Consider the following 24,214-nt stretch of genomic DNA (forward strand, 5'->3'; position numbering starts at 1 on the left):
TAAATCGTTTAACCGCCTAGTGTCCCTATTCAAATGGTCTTTTGGTTAATGATTGATGATTTTCTTCATGCCATACATAACCTCAGCTCAAGTTTCGTTTTACTGTTTGTTGTGCTCGTTTGAAATGTGCATGAGTTTGCCGATCATCTTATCAGTCAGTCAACCCTCATGTTACCCCTCTGCTCACTTCCTGTGGAAAGATGATTGATTGATTGGGTTTTTTAAAGTCTGGAGAGGATAGAAGGGTTACTGTAGGAGCATTGTTTAGAGGAACATACATCTTGGCTCTGGAGGCTGTGAACAAATGCAAGAGCTGGAGGCAGAGAGGAAACAAGGGAGAGAAAAATTGGGGAAGATAAAGACTTTGCACTGAAAAGGGGGGAGTTCTGTATCCCCCTTGCCCCGAGTTCCAAAACCGGCCACCTCAGGAAATATTGCTACACTGCTGGGGCCTCTAGTGGTGTCACGTACCGCCCCCTCTCCCCTCTAATGAATGGATTTGGGTCATTCCCAATTTCAAATAGTTAACAGATTTGTGTGTCTGTGTGTGCCTCTATATAGTGACATGTAAATATATGGTTCAGATATATGGCTGACATGTTGGCATGGCTTTGGCTTCTTTGTGCCTTTTCTTTGATGCGGTCTTCTCCCGGTCTGTCTTCCTCCGGCTATCGGGTCCCACATTCCAGGGCTGGCCATTAGCGATGTCGGGGCCAAGGCAGGGTCAGAGGGGCTCAAATGCTGGGATTGTTCTCCATGCACAACACGCCTTTTCTCTGCTAGCTGTGCGGCACGGCACTTCCAAACAGTCCCTCATTCCTCAGAGCTGAATTCACGAACAGGCTGCGTCTGTATCAGCCAACATGTGCACAGATACAATTTTGAATTGTGCATGCGTGAGAATGTAATCGGCCTATTACGGATTTTCTGGGATACACCTGTTGGATATTCACAAAGAACAAGTTACCCTTGGGTTTTGAATGAGGTGGTAAGTTTTAAGGCACATTTATGCTCTTGAATGCTGGAAGTAGATGGTAGCGTTAATTGATGTTGTGTGTGGTGCAGGATTACATATGTTAGTGTGCAACATGAGGTTGCTGGTCTGTATTTTTTTTTTTTCGTATTTCGTATTCTCCATTAAAATACATTATACAAATGTTTAACCCATCCAGGGTTTGTCGTTTTTCTTTAAAGTTTATTTGCATCTCCAAAGCTATGGGAGCAATCCTGAATTTAATTTATGAAGTGAAATGGCTATTGTGGTGGTGAAACTGTTGCATGTGGCCTTTTAGCCCTGCTTGATTCATTGCTTCCTCTGTTTAGCTTTCTTCCTCTGTGTGTCTTTCCTCTGTTTTGAGGTCATTTGCAGTGACGGTATTTCTCAGGACTATGATAGGACCGATATATCATTGTCGTCTCTTACCTTCGTATTGTCCCTTTCTCTGTCTTTTAAACAAGGAGAGTGTGGGTCAACGATGAAATGACTATTGCAGTTGTCCGGCACATAGCTATTCCCACATATGACTTCACATGAGTCACTTCTCAATAACAGTTATTAAGAGGAACTGAGGTACAGAAGTGGATTCCCATCCAATCTGTGATTTCACAACCTTTACATCTGCTCTTTTATAAGTCATCTCTGACTTGTTATTACATTACATTCACTGAATTGAATGCAATAAAGCATCGTGTAGAGTAAATGGAAAGTTGAAGCAGTTGAAGCTTTAGCCAGAATTGTGTGGTTCAGCTGAGGTATTGTCATGGAGAACTGGGCTGAGGGAGAAGTGAGTTATGGGTTTTCAGAGACTATTTCTGCAGTTTTATGGGAGGCTAAATAAACGGCTATACCCAAGTTCTGGTCTGTTGAACTGATATGATAGAAGACCTAAAGGTTGATAACGCATCTCTAAAAAAGGTGAAGTGGAGCTATGTTTGATAGAATAGACTTCACAGTGATTAATATGTTGTTCCCTCTTCCAACTTGGCAACTAATTGTAAGGTTGTGTAGCGCTACTACACCTGCAGAATTAAAAAATATCCTGATGTTGCTAAGGTGGTTTGGTGCCATTAAGGATTTTTGGACAATGTCAAATCTGTTTGCTCCAACCAAGCCTCACTTATTAACCTCATCCCTACTGGATGTCAGCCGCCTCAGAGCCAACAACAGCGAGCAAGTGGTCTCTTCTCTGCTAGCTTTAGAGCTGTAACCGTGGATAGCATTTCATAAGACCGAGTGCTGAGCCCTGCAGGCCTGCTCTGTCTAGTTGTGTGTATGTGATGCATGAATACGTGTCCCTTTGCAAGCAGTCAACCTCAACTGTGGAACTGGCAGCGTGTGACAAAAGAGGTGGTGTTGTTGTGGAAACCAGTGAAAAAGAGATTGTTGATCTCAATGGGATTTTACCTGGTTAAATAAAGGCTACAAACAAATGGAAACAAATGAAGTTGTTGGAGCTCCATGATAATGATGGTAGTTCCTGCCAGACAATCTTTAGGCCAACGCTTGGCTCATCTGCCTCATCATCACATGGGGACCATAGAGAGAATAGGCACTCACACATGCGAACACAAACAGCTTGGGGAGTTTCTGTGTGTTTGTGTGGATGATGAAAATGTTTGTGACTTCATTCATTATGGTCTCTTTTCCTCTCCACTACACTGTGCAGAAAGTTTGAATGCATTGCCCTTGAACATTTATTGTGTTACTGCTTCATCCAAATGTACTAATTATTTAAGTTCACGTTATTAATATACATTTATGAACTTAACATGATGTGTGCCACTATCCATCTAATCATCCATTTCTCACTCACTAACTTTACCTCCATCCTAAACAATACTTCCATCTGTTGCATATAACATAAGTGTTCAATATCACAAAATGTTTTTATTTTTCACTATTTTTTATGTTTAATTCCTTTTGAAACAAAACCACACGTTTATTTTACACTTGCATTGATTTGATGGTACACTAAAGAAGATCCTCCCTTTTCTCAAGGTTTAGTTAACTGAGTAGTTGTTTACCGTCTGTTCCTTTTTATCATATCATCCTTCCCTCTGGCTCTCTCTTCCACCAGTCTCGTGAACAGTCAGACGATGAGCAGTCGGAGGACTCTGTGAAGTTCAAACGGCTTCACAAGCTGGTTAACTCTACGCGCCGCGTCAGGAAAAAGCTCATCAAGGTGGAGGAGGGCAAGAAACATGGCTCAGAAGGTTTGTTACTCCATGTCTTAAAATGTTGTCCTCACATTATTTAACAGTTAAACATATGTTCATGCATTATTGGAAACATTTTATGATAAAAATATGTTTTTTGGCACTTTGTCTGTCCTCTCTAAAGAGAAGTTTAAGTTCAGCCATGTTTCCAACTGGTGGTTATTAGAAATTAGTTCTGTTAAAAAGGATCTATTTTTTGAATGCCTAAGTATTACATTCTCATCTGTCATGGCTTTTGCCTAGTACTCAGACTTTAAGAATGTGTTTTGAAATGTGGGCTGGCTAGCTAAGGTTTGGAAAACCACAGATGGGTCATGGGACTACTCAGAATCTGATGTCTAAATCCTCCTGAGTAACAAACGGTCTGGTTTCTGTCTTCTTCTTCTAGATGTTCTGAATCTGCGGTCACCTCCCACCTGTGAGAACAACACAGCTCTGTATACAGGGGTCCTGAAGAGGCCCCCTCGGCCTCAGGAGAGCTCCCTCACCCAGGATCAACTCTCTCTGGATGGAGACACAGACAGCCTGACCAACTCCCCCTCCTCCAGCAGCCTGGACACCTGGTCCGGACACAAGCTGGTCAAGACCTTCAGTAAATCTTCCAGTACCCACGGTCTCATCCGACCCCCCAAGAGAACCCCAGTCGGCTCTACAGGCCTGGGAGACTCCAACGTGGGCGTAGGAGGCAGCGGCTCTTCCTTTTCAGAGCTGGATGGCTGTGGATTGGACGAAGAAGGAAAGCTGTCACGCTCCACAACCGACAGCGAGATGCGGAAGGCTCTGAACTCCATCTCCCATGGGGTAAGTAACAATGAGGCGCTCTACGCCTACTATGGCCTCACAAAACCCCGCCCTAAACCCCACTCCCAGTCCCGCCTCCTGATCTCTCTGGATGACGGTCCACAAGGCAGTCCCAAACAACAACCTGCCAACCGGCATCACGGCAGCTGGACTCACCGGAAACCTGATCCCAACTACGCTTACTCCACCAAGCACCTTCTGTACCAACGCTCGCGCAATGCCAAGACCCCTATCTCCCCTCTGTCTGTCACCCCCTCCTCCCCTGCCCGCTGTGATGTAGCCAAATCAAAAGGTTTTGGTAGTGGGGGAGGGGGCTGGGTGTTCCCCTCTCGCAGGCTGCGTGGTCGAACGGCAGTCAGTGAGCTGAACATCACCTATGTGGTGGAGCGGAGCCTGTACGGTCACCTCAACTGGGCCCAGCTGGTCCGCCCCGTTACCCTCAGCCGCGCCGAGCGCCGCTGTCTATTGGAGGAGGACCGAGAAGGGGACAGGAAGTGGGCGGCCAGTGTTGACCGCTGCACCAAGCGAGTGCTCTTGCGCATCCAGCAGAAGTCTGTGAGTTCAGACCATGAGGTTTAAATCGACCGCCTCGTGTGAGCAGGACTCGGTGCTTCAAAGTTGCAGAATAGCTCAGAGGTTATATGGCAAGATACAGCAAACACACACAACACATATGCCAGGCCAAATGACTTCCTCCTATCCATTTAAATTGCCCATGTAAGAAATCCACATTAAAGCATTGCCAATGCAACTCTGCTCATTTATAGAAAAAAGGCAAGGGGCTCGTATATCTATCACAGACTTAACTGCCCTGAAAAGACTGGCATCTTCAATGACCTTTAAGTAAATGCCTTTGGCTTTCACCAAAAGCCTTTTTTTATTTCAGCTAAATATAAAATGATTATGTAATGTGCAGTGGCACACTTATGAGGTTAAGTTACAGAAGTAAGTGCTTTTTGATAAATGTCAGATCCTTGAGGAACACTGGCATATACGCACTGATCCCTGTGGGCAAAAGGGATATTATACAAACTCGAAGCTGCTCATCTTTAGAACTGCACAGTACATCGCCTTAGAGACATATTCAATGAAACGCCTTAGTCAACTGCTTATGGCTTTTAAACGTTCAAATGAATTGTGTTAGGCTGTGTATAACAACAGAGAAGTGGAAACAGAAAAACAGCTACTACTTATTCATATCGCAGTGAATGCAAAATGTAAGTTCTGTCTAACGTCAACCAGCATTAAAACAGTGTGGTTGTATAGCAAGGGACTCACTTGGTCCCTGTATGAAATGCCTGTGTGTGTAAGCAGAAGTAGGGACACATTCTCTAGGTGGTGATACAGTGGAGCTATCCCGCAACTTTGAGGGTACCTAAATCCTATCGTGTTCTAGTGAAATCACCGGAGGTCGTTCTCATCCAAAAACTCTCCAAAAAAAATCCACTTTTTCTGTTGTTGCTTTTCGTGTCCTTCTTTGGCCCGTGCCTCTACAGTTGCTGATGTGATTTTTATTTGTTTTAATCTTTAGTTGATTTTCTTTCCTATGATTGTCTTTGAGAGACTTTTTTTCCGGGTGCATGTCCATTCCATCAAGCATCGCCATCACATTCAAAGTGCTTTTTTTTGGACTTGGCTGCAAACATGTTTGTTCACCAAACTGCTTTTCCTGGGAAGTTGTGCTGTGGACTGCAGCTGTGGACATCTAATACACAACATATCTTTTGAACGTGCAATGCATTCACATGGAGGATCTTCGTCCAGGGTTTGTGGGAGTTTAGAAGTAATGGCTTTTTAAGCAAAGGAGAACTGCTATCAAGGGCCCCACTTGAACAAAGTGTTGTTTGGCAGATGCGTTTGTGCATGTCTCTACGTGTCTACATGTCTGTGTGTGACCTACTGCAGAGCGTAGGCAGGATTCAAGACGTCAAAGCCTCTCATGTCACAGTTCCCGTTGTGTCTACCCCTGTTGACCTCTACAGTTGATCCAAAAAGTCCCCATATCACCCTGTCCTCTCAGCAGAAACAATTTACCCTCCCCAAAAATGTTTCTGATGAGAATTAACACATTGTCCGCTCCAAATAACCTATATGTTGTGCATGTTTGCATAGTAAGCCCTGTTCTGCATTTTTCATAATTAACCACTTGACATTTTGCATCAGGCTTAAAAGTAATAAATATATATCTTGTAAAAGTACGGCTATATATTTTAGCTTGGCCCCATCAAGAAAGGTTTAATTTAATCCAGGGATTTAAGGTTTAAAGCGTATGAGCGACTTGTTGGAGACAATGTAGTGCTCTCCACGGTCAATATAACCGCTCATTTGCCTCGATCCGTGCAGTAACCCGCAATTTTAAAGAGGAGCTCGTATAACAGTTTGTGTTACATCATGTCTGTTGGCTGTCCACAAGTCCCATAAGACGTCATGCCCCCGCATACATATATACCATATCCCCATGTACATTCATCAAAGTGCTGCCTGTGTTGTGTCGAGCATGAATCATTGTGAGTTGACCCTCAGTGGGTGCGGATGGGGAGTTCCTGCAACCTGACGTTCTAAATGTGACTCATCTGATTGTGTTTTGGCTCCCCCACAGAGAACGTGCAGCTTCGGGGGCTTTGACCTGTCTAACCGTTCTCTCCATGTGCTCAACGTGGGCTCAGAGGCCAATGTAAGTGCCGGCAGCTCGTACAATTAGAAGAGGCTGTGAAGAGCCCAACCTGAACCCTCCTGTCACACTAAATCACCTTTCTCTCCTGTTTTCTCCTCTTTTTGTTGTGCCCCCTCTGCCCTTTGTCTTCTTCCATTTCCATCCACTCCTGATTCATCCGTCACCTTCTTCCCCTCTGTCCTTCCTTCTCCCTTCCCTTTTTCTGATCACAGCATAAAGACCAGGAGGCCATATACAGAGAAGTGGTCAAATCCCCCACCACCTCTCGGATCTCACTGGGCAAGAAGGTCAAGTCGGTCAAGGAGACGATGAGGAAACGCATGTCGAAGAAGTACAGCAGCTCCTTTTCTGAGCAGGTTAGATATTTACACCCACCGACACATACCATTTTTTTGTAATGCTTTATTTCCAAAAAGTTCAGTTTACATTAAGGATTCTGTTTCCCTTATTTCCCAGGCAAGTGAGGTACATCCGAACCTCAACTGTATTTAAATGTGATGGCTTAAGCATATACAGTCTCAAAAATCCACACCATACTTTTTATCCTTAAAACAGTAAGCCAAGGACCGCTTTAAAAAAATAAAAGTGCCCCATGTTCTGCAAACATTTATGGGATGTTTTGCAGTGTAAGCCACATTTCTGTCCACAGGCTGTGAGGGAGTGGGAGTATTTGTGTTAGTAACGGTATAAACATGGACATTTTAAACACACACACATTTGGATTTCTCTCTGCCGTGCTGTCCCTGGGTGGAGTGTGTGCTTCATGCTGAGCTCATGGAGTGATGCAAGTCCCCCCAGGCTAGCTCTCTGGAAATGAAGTGTGAGAGAGTATAATGACTGTCTCAACTGCACAGGCCTAATTTTTTTTGTGCATCCCGTGGCTTTACTAGTGGCCTGTCCAGCCCTCCAGTTTGATGTTGCCTTGCAGAGTGTGTCATTATTGCACAGTTGAACATCTGGCCATCATGGTGGTCTCAACACTGACCCACATATTCTTCCATTAGTCATGGAGCCATTGGATGGAAGAGAGCGAATAGAAATTAATTGCCTTGGGACAATTGTTCAACAAAGTTTGAGACCACACTGCCACCTGGTGGTTGATAATACACACAACATTTGTATTGTCTGAGCCTTTTTTTTACTTAAAATCTTTAAATCTAAGTTTTTTGATTGTGTTATTTCTAACATATAAGATAATGCAATGCAGGTCTAAAAAACACAAAATAATTGTATATGTCAGACTAAATGTTATCATAACTGCTGTAACTTGATTTAATCTGAAAATGTCAGGGTATTAAACCGTGGGGGATCTATCTTTTGTGTCACCTAATAAACAGCTGTTCATATATCATCATTGGATATTAGACTGATTAGACATTACTGTTTCCCCATTTGCGTGCTGCTTAATTTACATACTTTTTTCAAAGCTGATGATTGGTTAATGTTCACATTGGTAAACCCATTGGGGCTGAAAACTCACTCACTGTTTTTTATGAAGAAATACTGACAACCCCTATCACTCCTCCACCCCCCCTCTTGTCTATCTTTCTGTCATTCAGTCCAGTCCCGATGGAGCCCCTGGCTCCCCTCAGTCCCCTCAGCCTGACACCGACTCTCTGGAGAAGCCGAAGCTCAAGGCCGGAGGATCGGTGGAAAGTCTGCGAAGTTCACTCAGCGGACAGAGTTCAATGAGTAAGACATAATCCAAGTAACTGCTTCTCAAAACTGATGTAGCATGCAGTACAGTGTATGTTTCTTGACATCATGATTAATAGAACAAGCTGTCAAGATTGTTTTTGCTTCCATAAAACATTCCTTCCATAGCAATTAGTCCTCCATTATTTCAAACCACTGTTATTTTACACTTTGGTTGCTGTTGGAGAAATAAAGCACAATCATGTAGTTCTAGGGTGTCATTACATCATTATATATGTCATGTACACATATTTAATGCAAAAACAGGGACATTTAGTGTACAACTTAAGTCACCTGTTTTGAGTGATGTTTAACACTAGATGGTGCTCTTTACATTTACTGTTTGCTGGCGTGTATTTTAAAATGCATACAGATTACTCAACCTTCTGTCAATACATGTAGACTTATCATCATCTCTGTGGAGTGACGGCCATGAAGATCACACCCAGTCCCACGGGCTGCGTCATGTGTTGTGATCTCATCGAGGCTTCAAGTGACCTCTCATCTTATCTAATTACAACTTCTGATAACTTAAACCGGTTGTTTCCCTCACGTCTTTGTTGTGAAAATACCCTCCATCATCTCATGCTCGTAGTGAATTGAAGACTTGGCCGACTAGGTCATTTGAAGCCATAGAAAAGGCAGCCAAACAAGCAGGCAAACATACAGTAATGATTAGTTAGGGAGTCCTGGCCAAATACTCGACTTCAGCTCTAGTTCAAGTTGTTATGACTTTAAGTTCAAGTTCTCCTCTCAATGCAGACACAAAGACACGACAAAGACGTTGACAAAATAATATTAGAAAAGTACTACTACCCGTCCCACCTTCTACTTCAAATCCAAACCTGTGCATGCTACTAAGTACATGTTTATACAGTGACCAGGCAATCTTTTTTATATCTTCTAAAAATCTGTGTTTGTGTCCAGGTGGTCAGACTGTGAGCACCACTGACTCGTCAGCCAGTAACAGAGAAAGCGTGAAGTCCGAGGATGGTGATGACGAAGAGCCGCCTTACAGAGGGCCGTTCTGTGGCCGCGCCCGGGTCCATACAGACTTCACCCCCAGCCCGTACGACTCAGACTCCCTCAAACTGAAGGTAAACACACTTTGGGACTTGAATATGATTATGCACCGACCAAAATGCTTGGTTGGAGAGCTGTGGATGTTCACTTTTTTTAATGCTCAATATTTTTAACTACTAAGCGGTTCAGAAAGTTTGTTTTTTTCTGAATGATTGTCTTTGTGATTTTCCAGCGCGGTGATGTGATTGACGTCATCAGTAAGCCACCCATGGGAACGTGGATGGGTCTGCTGAACAACAAAGTGGGCACATTCAAGTTCATCTACGTGGATGTGCTGGTTGAAGAAGAGGAGAAACCCAAGAGGCCTGTAAGGAGAAGGAGGAAGGGCCGACCCCCCAAGCCCTCATCAGTGGAGGACTTGCTGGAGCGCATCAACCTCAAGGTACAGCGTCGCCATGCGTTGAATACTGAATGGATGTACAGCATCAGGTCAAATCACAGTCCTTTCAGTGGCAGTTGAATAGATTTACCCGCGCTGATTGTGTTCAGTGTCCAAACTGCAGAAATGAATTGACCAAACTGAGAAGTCTCACCCATCTGAATAGGAGAAAGCTAATCTTATGGAGTGAATGAAAATATTGTCTTAGACAAATATTTTCAAACACATTTGCAGAAAAACAGAGATAAATATAGCATCGACAATTACAGGCTGCACAGCTCAGGATGTTTGATCTTACCCTGATGCGTAAACATTAACACCCACATTCTCACAACCACGCCCCAACAAAACAACACTCATCTTTAATCTAAACCTACACATAACTGTGAGCTTGATATCATCTCCTCCCTCTCGGCAGCCAGCAGGCCTCACTTCCACAAAACGTTGTGTTTCATCTCTGGCCAGCCTAATGGGAGAGTCACAGATTAAAGATCCAGAGTGAATTATTAATGTTGCAGCACAGGCGCTCTAAGCTGTGAGCCAAAAGTGTCACAAGTGCTTCAGAGTGTCCTTAGGCAGCACCAGATTTCTACAACGGGTGAATTAAACTAACGACTACATTTAAAACATCAAGTTACGTTTCCTGGTTGAAACCAGTGTACCAGTACATGATGAAAAAGTATAAATAAATTCCAGTTCCACAGTTTTCTTAACAAAGATCATTATCTTTCCAAGTCCCATTTGCGTTCAGTTATTCAACTTATGTCTTTTTAGTTAGTTCGACCAATTTATTTCACATCCAAGACAAGTCATAAAAATCACAGCCAATACATTTAAGGTGGATTAAAGCAGAGGTATTAGAGCTTAAATCAAGTATTTATTTGTGCAAGTTTTTGTACAAGTTGTTGTTGTTTATGTAGAGGAACAATAGGTATTTTTTCTAAATATAGCCCATTTCTCCAGGTGACAGAAAATGTCACCTGTTTATAGAGAGGGGATTTTTTTCAAATGAAATTAAGAAACTACCTCAAAGTGCCTCACGTCTTTTTTAGTGTAGATATTTCCTCAGCTTTATGTTTTTGAACACGCCAACAATGCCTGTCTGTACCCATACAGTGTTCATCTCCATACTCATGTAACTGTTGCGCGAGAAGGGCTCTGCAAAATGATCTTTGGATTTGAAATGTGTTTGGGTTTTTGACAGGCCAAAAGACACAAGAAAGTGTGAGTGAAAGGACACCGCTGTCTGTGTTTGTTAGTCGGTGGTCCTTTGTTTAGTCCTGCATTATCCAGCAGAAATAGAGCACACACCGTTTTTTTGTGAGGTCTCCACCATTGTAATTGATGGTCTCACTGGTGACACACAGTCTATGTATTCATCCAACAGAGTGCGTGGGTCACACACACATAAAGCCAAGCAATATTGGAAGTAGAAGCAGTTACGACTGTGTTGAACGGTGGTTTGAGCTGACTGTGCACACAGGGCGTATCTAGATCTCTGTTGTGTTGGTCTGCACCCTCTCAGATAACAGGGTGGGTTTGAGTGGCTAGCTTTGGTGTTTGTTTGTGTTGGTGTGTAAAACTGTGCCTTCCGTGGTTGAGGAATGATCAGTCTCCACCTTCGGTTCTTCTTGTTGCCACATTAAGTCGTTGCCTTCTTGGTCACAGTTAGAACAGCTTGGGATTGTGGCTGCTCACTCCATGCTCTTACTCCATTGGTACATGTTGCTACAAGTCAGTGTTATGTGCCTGCCAACATGACAAAGTGTATGCCATATTAATGTGTGTTGACAGTTGAGGCAGCCATAAGCAAATTAGTCACGGCTCAAAGTGATTACATGCCATCTGAAAATCTAAACAGCAGTTTAGATTTGACTCAGCAGTCATTTCAAAATATACTGGTTGGAAAGTAAGTTACGAGCAGGTGACAAGTGTGAACCCTTTTTTTTCTCTCTTGCCTCACCTCAATGTCTATATTTAATGTTTCTAGCCCAACGTTTTTTCACTGGTTTAATGACTCATATCCAAAGGTTATTTTTATTTAGTCTAGTGTTTCATTTCATTTCAAACCTTTATTTATCCAGGTGTATCCCATTGAAATCATTGATCTCTTTTTCAAGAGAGACCTGCTCAAGTAGGTTCCACATGAAACAAAAACATAAACAGAACAACAAAAAGGACATCATACAGTATTGTATGTTTTATTAGGACATAATCATTCTTAGCCCCTCAAAAGAAAGTTTAAACTCACACGTGACCTTTATTTCACACAGGAGCACATGCCCACTTTCCTATTCAATGGCTACGAGGACCTGGACACGTTCAAGTTGCTGGAAGAGGAGGACCTGGATGAGCTGAACATCAAAGATCCTCAACACAGAGCCGTGCTGCTCACCGCCGTAGAGCTGCTACAGGAGTATGACAGTAAGTCGAAATAACGTGTGAGAACACACTCCACACTATTTTGATTAAGGTTGACGACCAGGAGTTAAGATCTTGGGTTTTACTGGTTAGTCTCACTAAAATATGCCCAAAATCTATCTATTTGCAGGAACTCTCACTTTAAAGCAATAATCTGTGTTAGCATCTGTAGAATTGTATAGGTTTATGTCATTCCTAAGTAAAGACAGTACATCCCTGTCATAGCCATTGCAATAAGTGGATCAGCTGCAGGTTTTTTATTTTTCAATAACCTTTGAAACAACATTTTTCCCCGTACAGTTCAGCTGTGTGGCAAAACGGATATCAAACAAAAGTTTATTTATATATATATATATATTCTTAAGTCCTGATCATTTGTAAAGGGATAACCCATACTAGGGATGCATATCGTTGACTTTTTTACGATACCGATACCACTGAACGATACCGATACTCAACCGATACATATCGTGATACTTTGAAAATGTATCAACCCACAATTACTCCCATGAAGCGCTTTACGATGTAGTTAACATGTCAAATGAATATTAAATTCAATTGTGGGACTTCTTGGACCTTTTAGTACTGAACAAACAATGAAAAATACATAAAAAATATGAAGAAAACCGATTATGGAATATCATCAGGTGTGCCACGTAAATAGCACATATTGTCAATGCAAACAGACCGTTATAGCACCGTTATAATTAATGTTAAACCTGAGATTCGACTAGAGAACAAATACATAATAGAATAATGGTCATGAGATCTCGGCATTGCACAAACAAACAAATCTCATCTTTAAAATCAACATTTACCTTCACTGGTGAGCGAAAACAAATCCCATCACAGTTCATTTGTGGGACTTTTACCTTTCTAGTATTGAACAAACAATGAAAAATACATAAAATATGAAGAAAAACGATTATGCAATCTAATTTATAACACCCGCCATCACGGGCCACGGATTCGCTTTTAAAATAAATTTAAAAAATATATATATATTTTTTTTTTTTTTAAAGTATCGAAACCGGATCTGATTTCGGTACGGTATACAGTATCCACCACCACCGGTATTTCGGTAATACCGGATACCGGTATGCATCCCTAACCCATACATTGACCATGAGCTGTAAATCTCTACTGTGGCTTTCTAATAAAGGCAGACAACATAGCAAAATTGTGTTTGAATAATGTTCAACCATAATATTGATTATATTGCTGTTTTGTGTGTGTCTTTATATTTTTTTAGGCAGCAGTGATCCAGAGCGCAGCGGCCTGTCGGGCTCCCAGGAGAAGCTGCTGTGTGAGGGCCGTGGGCTGGTGGGAGACTCCCCGCGAGACTCCGGCTGCTACGAGAGCAATGAGAACCTGGAGAATGGTAATGATAGCTTTGTAGTGTAGACCAGCTAGACCCTAGGCTTGGACCTAGTTTGGGTCTGGCCTAGCTGTACTCTAGAGCCACAGCGACTCCTTCTCCTTTTCCCTCTGTGGGCGCCCGCTCCATGTCTTTCCATGCTTCGACAACTCCTCACCCATCTCCCTCCTCTGGACCAGCGCCTGCCATCCAGAAAGCTCTTTTGTCTGCCATAGCTTCCCCCAAACCTCTCCTTTTCTCCTCTAGTCGGTGCTGTAGAAAAAGAACTGCTTATCACCTCATTCTATCTAACTATCCTTTCACTCTACTTTCTTCACCCCTCTTTCCATCTTATAGGCATTCTGTGTCATCAGTGCCAAAGTCTAACTGTAACTGAGAGGAAGCCCGGTCCAAGACCACTAAGCGTAGTCCACCCCACAATGCTGGGAGCACAGAGGGAGAGACCCCCCCCAGTGCACAGAACAAACTCACTGCCGAGTCCTGGACTCAGATTCTCAGTTCCTCCGCCTGTGGATGCACGGCTTGTTAAAGGATACCGGCAGGATGAATATGGGCTAATAGAGTATTTCTGTTAAGTGTTTTTAATATAGAAAACGAGCTTGCAGAGTAGCATGTTCATAAATGCTTGTTTTATTTGCAGTGGTGATTCTATAGGCTCATTAGGATTTAAAAAGAATTACCAGACAGGTAACAGAGCAGACCTGCCATTTAAATCTGGATGCCTGAATACTGAATACTATTTCAATCTGTCACTTTTTCTTGTGTTTATAGTGACCATGTTGCACAAACAATCGACAGTATGTGCCTAAAAAGAGATGAACATATTTTAAAATACTAGTATATTGATTGTGCAAGAGTTCTGAATATAGAAGTTTATTGAGGTCTTAATTGTGAGATTTATTTTGTCTTTATTTTTTAAACTGTTTCATCCTCTCACATAAGACTGTATGCTATCGTTCTTCCTAACATGCTTTCTAACAGCTCCATAACTCATAAATCACTGCTTTGTCAAATTCTGTCTTCTTTCTATATCTGTTGGTTTCCAGAGTACTTGGTTTCCTTTTTATGTGTCTATATCTGATTCAAGTTTCAAAAGTAAAGTGTGCAATCTGCCAACGTAGACATTTAAGTTGTGGAATAAAAGCCACTTCTTTAAAAAAGGACTTTGGTGCTACTTGCTTTATTTTTTACGTTTCACTTTTTTTCTGTCTGTTTTTCCTTCCATGCCACTAAACACTATTTTCGAAAACCAGCTGCATAACATTTAGTGAACATTCTGCACCTCTTCTTGCCGTCTCAGGGCTCCTACCGGTAAATGCATATTCCTGATTGGCAAACACATTTGATTGAAATGTAAAACATAGAAAGTATTTAAAATACATTATGCAGACAATGTCTTTCAAACTTCCTCCTTTTGGGGAAAAGTTATTGAGCCCTGAATGTATGCTCTTTTAATCAAAACAGCTTCTTTTAACAAAAATATGTTTAGTTTTACTGTAGCTTTATATTGTAATTCTTATTTATATCATCAAATAACTTTTGTATTTGATCAACTTTAACTCGTCACTTTCGTATGCGTACACAATGTGGTGCCCAGTAAAGTAAAAGGCAGATCATGATTATGTTCAGTCAGTGATCCACATACTAATTCTCATATGTTAAGGACACACCTTTAGATTATAATTTTTGTAACACAAAATAACTCGTACATCTTAAATTAGTCTTTGATTACTCATATTTATATGTAAATATTAATACATTTTTATGAATGTTATATTATGTTAATTGTGTTTCACTCTGTAGACTGTTATTATATTTTACTTTATAAAACAAATCATAGTGATGACAATTATATCTTATATAACTTTAAAAATCTAATGTCTGAAGTGAACATGGTGATTAAAGTAAATATAGTATTTATTGGAACATTTAAGTAATTGAATGTTTTATCACCACTCAATCCAAATTGGCCAAACATTGGGAAACTGGGAAACCATGAGACATTCCATCTTTTGAACTCCTTTCTGTCATTCCAACATTAAAACATCTTTGAAAAGCCACACTATGTGGCACCCATCCATTTCACCCCTCCATTTTGCTGTGTAAGCCAGAGAAGAGATGGTAAGTTGCTTCGACCTTTTGTTCCACAGTTTTCTGAAACTTCCCGTCGAGATATCTGCATTTGTGATTGCTGCCATGACAACAACAAATCAGCGAGTTTGGTCTCGAGTCAAAAATATTTGTATATCCCAGGGGGCCTCCTCCCCTTCTTCATAAACATGTCTCTGATTTTCACTGGGGTTTACAGATAAGCATTTAACAAAAAGGATGTAATGATTAAGAGTAGATTTTTATATAAAACTCCTTAGCTTTGTTTGAAAAGAGAAAAGTGAGCTTGTTTTTCTAATGCTATAAATACATGATTCAACATAAATAAAGTAATGCTGCCGAGTCATATTCACATGGATCTTATTTAATACTAATGAGGTCATGGCCGTAGCAAGCTGTGGAGTAACTGTTTAATTGTTAGCATTTCACAAAAGAGGGTTACAAACTTGTAATCGTCAAAGACTTGGTTGCACTTGGGTGAAAGTGTCTGGATGTCATTACTAAGAGAAGATCAATGTTTTTATTTTGCAGGTAAGAGCAGGAAGGCATCCCGTTCCAGTCGTTCCTCAGCCGGCCTCCAGTCTCCCGACTACCCCACCCTGCCCATGACCCTCTCAACAGAAGCTCTGCAGCAGAACAACAAGAACCAGCGCAAGGTCCCAAAAAGCTTTTTCATCAAACCCTCCCTGAAAGGCTTCAACCTGCTGGGGCTGCGCAAAGCCCAAAGACGGTCCCCCATCCCGGCCAGCCGCAGCTGTGAGGACCTGGACGGACCCCTGCAGACCACCGCCCCCTGGAAGCGCTCCCACTCTCTGGGGGATATGCACTTGGACCAGAGCTTTGAGCAGAAGGATCTGAGTGTGGAGCTTAACAGTGCCAAGAAAGAACCTAAATCAGGCAGCAGTAGCCCCACCAAGGCCTGCAGAGATGAGGGTTCCCCAGCTCAGAGCAGGACCCCAACAGTGAGCCCAAAAGGAAGACCCCCCCTGCCCTCCCAGCTGCCTCTTCGTCCCCCTCCCCATACCCGCAGTCCTCCAGACCTCCTCTCAAGTCCCACTTCATGTCCGCCGGAGTCAAGTGGGGAGAGGGTGATCCGGACTCACGCCAAGAAGCCTCCAGTCCCTCCCCCCGTTCCTGCTAAGAAGTCGAGGGAAAGACTGGTCAACGGCCTGCGTCACCCCCCTCTCTCCCTGCCCTCTTCACCATCACCCACTCCCTCCCCGACCCACTCCCTCAACCGCTCTTACCCCAGCAGCCCTGTAATCCGCAGCAGCAGCCCGAGCTTCGGGGCCCCTGCTCTGCCTGCCAAGAGCCCCAGCACCCCCGCCAGCCCCTGTGCCACCTCCTCCTCCTCCTCCATGGGCGAGGACTCAGGCACTCCCCCAGCTGTGCAGCCCCCGTGGTTCTCAGATCTGGGGGGCAAGGTGGCTGTTGCGAGGAAGGTCTCCCATGCCAAGATGGGCCCTGACCTGCTGACCCTCCTGGAACAACGGCTGGAGGCAGAGGGCATCGATCTCACTGAGGAGCCCTACTCTGACAAGGTTAGTAAAGTTCCATTAATCCATGACATGAAGAATCACCTCACAATTGATCTTATTACCAATATATTTGCAATGATTTTGGTTTTAAAGCAGATCAATAACTAAACAGAAAAGAAATCTATTCATTACATTACATTGATTATTATATTATTATTATATTCAGTTGATACAACCTTATGGACTTCAGACCATGTGGCCAAATGTTGGCAATAAGACCTCCTACTCAAAGTAAAAAGACTACCAAACTTGATTCCTTCAGTATTTAAACATTAGGAAATCTTTATACACTCTCACATAAGTTGTTATGCTGATAATTAAAATAAACATATACGCACTAAAGTATATAGAGGGGGTAAGGTGTTCTATTAAAAAAAACCATCTGAGCCAACACATGACTTAATCATATGAAGTCATATTTCCATGGTTAATTTGAAAATGGGCTCCTCAGGGCAATACTTTCTGGCGTCAGGCTCTTTGAGTTTAGCAACGTAACATGCCTTACTCAGTCATCATTTTACTGCAGCTTAGATCTAAATCACTCTGTCCCAACAACACCAGCAGCTTGCTTTGGGACTCATTTAGTTTAAAAATAGTTTGTGTGTTTCTTTTTGTGTGCAGATGCTTATTTTTATGCAAGTGCATTTGTTAGTGTGTGTTTCACAAAAGTAAGTACGCTGCCTGGAGCTCAGGGAAACACTAAGGACTGAGTCTTACTATGATGCGGTTCAGACTATTAAGTTTATAAGCTGAATCTTACTGAAGGCAGACAGGGTTATAAAACCCTCTGCCACCCACCAGACCCCGGGCTGGGCCCCTTTAACATGGTGGAGCCCCAACACTGGCAGGAAAACAACAAACATCAAGAGATGAGGTGAGAAATATGTGTGGGACCACAGCACAGCCCTGGTGGATTCCTGTTAGTCAGAAGTGGTTTAGCAGGGACATGAGAGGCACACTGTAGAAACATGGAGGGCGGGAGTTCGCACAATACAGTAAATGCACTCATAGTTTCAAAGGTCACACAGGTTAAAACTGCAGACAACATTTTAAAATATTTACTGATCAAGCAGTGCATTTTTTGTAATAATTGAGAATGATAATCATAATCTGGCTACTGATTTTTAAAATGAATCGTGTCCATAGCATTGAGTATTTAAAACAGTAAAGTATTAAATGCTTTGAATGTTTTATATTACTCCTTATAAGATATTTGTTGTCTTTTCAAAACTCAAAACAGTACGATTGTAGTAAAGCGATCAAATCTCAGAAATCATACTGGGAGGGAATAGAATATTCCAAATGATATCCAGCCCTTGCCCTACGCATGTTTAAAGAGGATAACATCATTATACATTCTGAAATGTGTCCATTGTTGGCGACCTAAAGCCATCTGGCCCTGTTTATCCCAGGCAGAGTGAACGGTAGGCTTGTATGACCGGCTCTCCATCCGTCTCTCCAGAGAGATCAGTTGCTCCATCCACCCACCCTTTGATCCTCAAAAGACCTCCGGTCCAGTTCAGCCAACCACAACCAGGCTTAGCTGGAAACCTGCCATTGCTCCAGGTGTCTACACAAAGAGAGAAAGAACAAGAAAACATGTTCAAAAAGTTGAGCCAAGCTTTCTGCCTGGCTTTATCCTTCACACGGCGATTGCTCATACAATTTCTAAAATCCTGTATCTTTCTCTCATCCTCATATTTTTGTGAGAAAAAAAGTACTATCAGTGATGCTTTGAATAGGAGCCAGAACAAAAGGATACTGGCCTGAATTGAATTATAGTGTCTATATTCCTATATTCGCTAACACCTCTTGAAATCAGATGATGTTCTTAAAGAGGTAATTTGATGCCATTAGCCTGCTTCATTTGTTCAAGAACAACCCGATCTGTGTCCTCATTATCACCGTAATGAGTCAAAAATTATCCCTAATATCAGAACACTTCATGTTGTCTCACTGGTTGCCTTTGTACTGCTTTCTGAAACATCAAAATGTGACAGAAAGTCTCCTTTTTGAAAATATAAATGTATGTTTATTTTTATTGTTGAAATGTTTTCCCCGCTCTGTTTGTATATGTCTAATGTCCCTCTGTTCCCATCTTTCCTCCAGCATGGCCGCTGTGGCATCCCCAAGCCGCTGGTGCAGCGTTACTCCGAGGACTTGGAGCAGCCTGTGAAGGACGTGGCCTCCACCCTGGACCAGCTCCGAGTCAAAGAGCTCCGTAAACAACAACGCATGGCCGTAAGAGAACAGCACTGATTTTCCAAAAAGACATTTAAATCAATGGAGACTATGTTTAGGAGTTATAAAGCGAGATAAAGTTATGCTTTTCTAAGAATTAACAATGAAGACTGGCTAGTTATAACAGCCATTTCCCTCCAGCCAATGATGGCCCCCTAACTGAGAAGCTATCATTATTATGCCTGCTTAAACCTTAAACAAGCTGGGTGAGATATACTTTTAAAAGGGAATTATTTATGTATTATGGGTTTTAGTAGACTAATGCTGTCTGAAGACCTAGTAGGTTTATCTTTACCCTATATCGATGGCATGATTTGGCAGAAAAAATCCAAAGTTGCCTGAAAAGCTCGAGTCAGTTGGTGGGACAAAACAAATATTTCCTCACCATTTGGCAGCCTTAGGAGACTCAAACTAAGCATGAAGGTCAAGTTGTGTGTCTGAATGCTTAGATTCCTGCACGTACATGGTCGCAGATTTGGTGAATTAATGCTTGTTTACCACTAATCTATATGTATGTTCAGTACAGTGACAACATCAGAGTAGCTACAGTAACTCATCCCTTTTTACCCCATTTTGTCACTCAGATTCCTTCTGGAGGTTTGACAGAAATGTGCCGGAAGCCTCTGCCCTCAGCTAACATCAGCACAGTTTCTGATTGGCTCACCTCCATCGGCCTCCCCATGTACGCCACACCTCTGGCAGCGGCGGGAATCGACACGCTGAGGGGCGTGGCCTTGTTAACAGAGAGCGGTGTGTGGGAGGCGGGGGTGCGAGATGAGAGACACGCCCGCCGCCTGGTCAGTGAGGCCCGATTGGTCGGCTCCCACAGAGAGGGGCAGTCCTAACATGCTGCTGCAGTTGGATAAAATAACGGGTATCAACTCACTGGTCAGCATCTTTTTTTTTTTTTTTTAAACATGGTCAGTATGCGGCCAAAGACAAATCGGCCACAGGACTCGCAGATCGAACGAGTGACCGCAGCATTGCAGTACTTCCTGTCTCGTATGTGTCAAAGACTGAAAGTGAGCCTCCCTGCTCTCTGATTCTCCTCATCACTCTTTTTCTCAAATGTTTACGGCACTGAGGAGATTCTCCTGCAGCCAAGTCAAGATATCAGATGCCTTTTTAAAAGAAGACTGTAGACTCACTCTGTGGGATGGCTTCCTTTCTGAAGACACCCCCAAAGTCTTAAAATAAAGACTTGGATCCGCCTTGAAGGAAGATAGCACACTCTTTTGTAGGATGGATGTTTTTTAAATACAGAAAGACGTTTTACTTCCTGCATATTTCAAAAGTGCTTCGTTTTCATCTTTTGTGGCGAGGCAACGTTATATGACTGTCTTTTAAGGAAGTAGCTCGGCCAAAGTGATTTACTCCTCATTCAGTGTTTCATTCGCACTAATGGATTCACAATGACAAAATTCACTTAATATCTGGACTTTTATCAACTAAATACATACACCAAACTATGATGAACGGTGGTTTTGAGATGGCTTATTTTGAATCATGTTTCTGTATTATAGCATAACGCATATCTTCATTTTAAAATGATTTATATGTTAAACATTTTGTTTGCCTTTTGAATGTTGCAGCCTTATTTTGAGGCCCGCTCTCAGTCATTTCTAAGCTGAAACCGCTGACATCACAGCTTTATATTTCATATTTTATTAAAAGTCCTATCTCATTGCATATCTTGGATGCACAGCCTGCGCCCGTTTGAATATAAGTCTTCGAGAAAGCTCCAGTAATCACAATCAGCTTTCACAGAAACAAAACATTCCCTGTGTATCCAAGAACGTTTTAAGTTGCCTTACCATTATGAATGAAAAGTTACATTAACCCTGTATAGTATGGACTATACCACCAGGCTGAACTGCTTAAAGTTCAAGCCTGTTTGCTCTGAATGTGTCACACTCAACCAGATCACTTCAGCCACACATATGGATGTAGAGCACAAAACATGCCTCTGATGGATTGTGGTTTCAAAGATCACATGACAATTAAACGACTAAACCCCAGACACGACACACACGTCGTCCCATGCTAAACACACAGTTGGTGTGCATGCTCCATGCAGAGGGTTGTGGGAGAAAATAGAAATGTTCCAAAGAGACGGCTGACATCTCGGCTGTCATATCTGGAATTTATCTACTCTTTGGTTAAAGTGTTTTAGTTTTTGATTTATAGCTTGATAATAAGCTGTTTGGGACTTTATTATACTGTAGCTATAGCAAACACATTGAGGATAGATGTACTTCTATCAGGTGAAAATCTGACCTCTAAGGCCAGCATACACCATTTCGCTAAATAGTTTTGTAAATCAGGGAAACAGTGTCAGGATAGCCTGTTACCTAAAGTTTGGGCTAAAAACAGAAAACAAAAACAACCGGATGTGTATCGCTCTTCCATTTCACACTGCATAACATGGAGCTAACATGTGTGTTATTTCTAACAGCAGAGTTCTTTCATACTAAGAACTGACCTGAAGACTTCATATTTAAAATTTGACCAAGTGGTATTGCTAAAATTAGAGGATGTTTTTTTTGCAGTGGGCACTTGATAGGTAGATGTTTGATGCCTTTTATTTCTTCAATCAAAAGTGGTGCTCTGAAAAAGCGTGATTGGGGCTCATTTTTTTAAAAGTAAGAGACTCAAGAAGTGTTTTGTAAAGGATGAAAATACTGACACTGTAAATGCACTTTAGAGGGTAAATCTAGCTGTTTTGTAGGCAAAATTGGCTACATTTTGTTCACAGGTCCATTAATGGACAATTGTTGTCAGGTATTTCAAAGGGTTTCAGTAGGATATGCTGGTATTTTATTTTAGTTTTGAGTTCCCAATGCCAAGTTTGCTAACATCCACGGGTTAACCAGTTCCAGTTACTCACTTCCAGTTTATTTTGCAGTCTTGTAAAAATAAATGATTAATTACATATATGAAATGCTGAGCAAAACCTGCACATTCTGTATATGTAATTGATATTTATATAACTTATTTTTGCCTTTTTTTTCATATTGACTGTAATTAGCTGTACTATATGAATAGCAATACCTTCCTGCAAAATGCATATTGCTTTAGCCAGTGAGGAACTACAGTATGTATTGTAAAATATGTGTACAAATTATTTTATTTGGTTTTCATCTACCTAATGATTGTCCATACAGATTTGCTTGTGTATTGAAACAACAAAAGTAATGTCCATAACTATTTGTCATTCTGAATTATAATAAAAAACTGTTTCTTGCCATACACTGGCCTTCTGATTGTCTCACACACACACACACACACACACACACACACACACACACACACACACACACACACACACACACACACACACACACACACACACACACACACACACACACACACACACAGGTAAAAAGAATTTAAAAAATACAAGACTCTGAATGACAACTACTGTAAAAAAAACTTCTCACATCTGTTCATTGGGACGAAGACAGGAGAGTCTGGTTCGTGTTGAAGAGCAGCTCTTATCAATGAAACCACAAAAAGGATTTTCCAATCTTATTCATGTCAAAAAGCCCCAAATAGGTGGGCACCAGACCGTGAACCCAATTTGATAAAAATGTCCCAACAGACTGCCTCTGAGATTGAACTCTCATAACTCCTCTCTATGCTGGTGTTTGGCATTCTTCTGAGTGGAAACAAACACAACTGAACAAGCATTTATTTCAGGAAGAAAAGCAACAAAACTTGTTTATTGGGTTGTCCTTGCCAAGATAGCAAAATATGTTAAATCAATGTTGAATTATGGTCAAAAATGTTGATTTTTGGTTAAGGTTGAATATTGATGGTGGATCAACCTTAAATGTTGAAAAGATGTCATTGAATCAACGTTGTATTGTGGTCGAATTTAATGATTGAAATGCCAACATTGAATCAATGTTGAATCTATGCTGTTTGCCTTTTCTTTTCTTTTTTTCTTGATGGGGGAAGGAGGGGGGTACTCTGTAGGGGGGGGGTGTAGTCTGTGTGTGGGAGTGGGGGGTGTGGGGGGGGAGAAATATCCCACATAAATCAGAAAAATTCACCTAGTGTTGAGGCCAAAATTGACCAGTTAGGAGCACTTTTCAGGCAATTTGGAATCGATTGGTAGTACTTTGTAGTGACACTATTTTGGGTCCCTAACATTCATTGAGCTAGGGACTTTTTTTTGTATGCCTCCCCCCCACTAATTGGATGACGCTGAGTCGAATGGTAGGTGACATCAATGGTCTACAACTTTTCAATAAGAAGTTACAGATTTTTGAAATAGTTGCAGATTTTGCTTCTTTTTTTTAAATAAAAAAACACTTTTTCAGACTCAGAAAAGGACGTTGAATCGAATGGTCTAGGTCTCGGACTCTAATGTTGTTGTTTTTTGTTTTGTCTTTTATCAAAATATATCTATTCCGACTTACTTTTTGACGCTGAATCCAACGGTGCCAGTCTCGAAGCTGTACGACCCCTAGTGGCCAAGATAATCATAAATAACTGTCTCAAAGGCTTGGAAAAATATTCTTTTCAAAATCAAACACCAGATTCTGGGTCAGCGCGCTGCCCCGAACGTGCCCATATAACTTGTGTCACACACGGCCTTACGGTTCTCTTTAATTGGCTGGGGTCAAGGGGCTTTCTATTTTGCGTTATATCTCGATAACTATAAGGTTTTGGAA

The 24,214-nt window shown here is 41.8% G+C and overlaps 1 protein-coding gene across 5 annotated transcripts in view; it reads left to right on the forward strand.

The window, feature by feature from the left end:
* The window catches only part of sash1a (SAM and SH3 domain containing 1a), a 180,557-nt gene extending 157,771 nt beyond the window's left edge, over window positions 1-22,786 (forward strand). For all 5 annotated transcript variants that reach the window (XM_034075680.2, XM_034075681.2, XM_034075685.2 and 2 more), the window contains 12 exons: window positions 3,078-3,213; window positions 3,605-4,017; window positions 6,617-6,691; window positions 6,904-7,047; window positions 8,251-8,383; window positions 9,314-9,483; window positions 9,642-9,851; window positions 12,122-12,272; window positions 13,522-13,650; window positions 16,288-17,297; window positions 19,404-19,535; window positions 20,120-22,786. In XM_034075680.2, coding sequence (XP_033931571.1) covers window positions 3,078-3,213; window positions 3,605-4,017; window positions 6,617-6,691; window positions 6,904-7,047; window positions 8,251-8,383; window positions 9,314-9,483; window positions 9,642-9,851; window positions 12,122-12,272; window positions 13,522-13,650; window positions 16,288-17,297; window positions 19,404-19,535; window positions 20,120-20,380 — 2,964 coding nt within the window. In that variant the 3' untranslated portion in view covers window positions 20,381-22,786. The remainder of the gene's footprint in view (window positions 1-3,077; window positions 3,214-3,604; window positions 4,018-6,616; window positions 6,692-6,903; window positions 7,048-8,250; window positions 8,384-9,313; window positions 9,484-9,641; window positions 9,852-12,121; window positions 12,273-13,521; window positions 13,651-16,287; window positions 17,298-19,403; window positions 19,536-20,119) is intronic.
* The last annotated feature ends 1,428 nt before the right edge of the window (window positions 22,787-24,214 follow it).

Source organism: Pseudochaenichthys georgianus, chromosome 24 (genome assembly GCF_902827115.2).
Source record: "Pseudochaenichthys georgianus chromosome 24, fPseGeo1.2, whole genome shotgun sequence".
NCBI lineage: Eukaryota > Metazoa > Chordata > Actinopteri > Perciformes > Channichthyidae > Pseudochaenichthys > Pseudochaenichthys georgianus.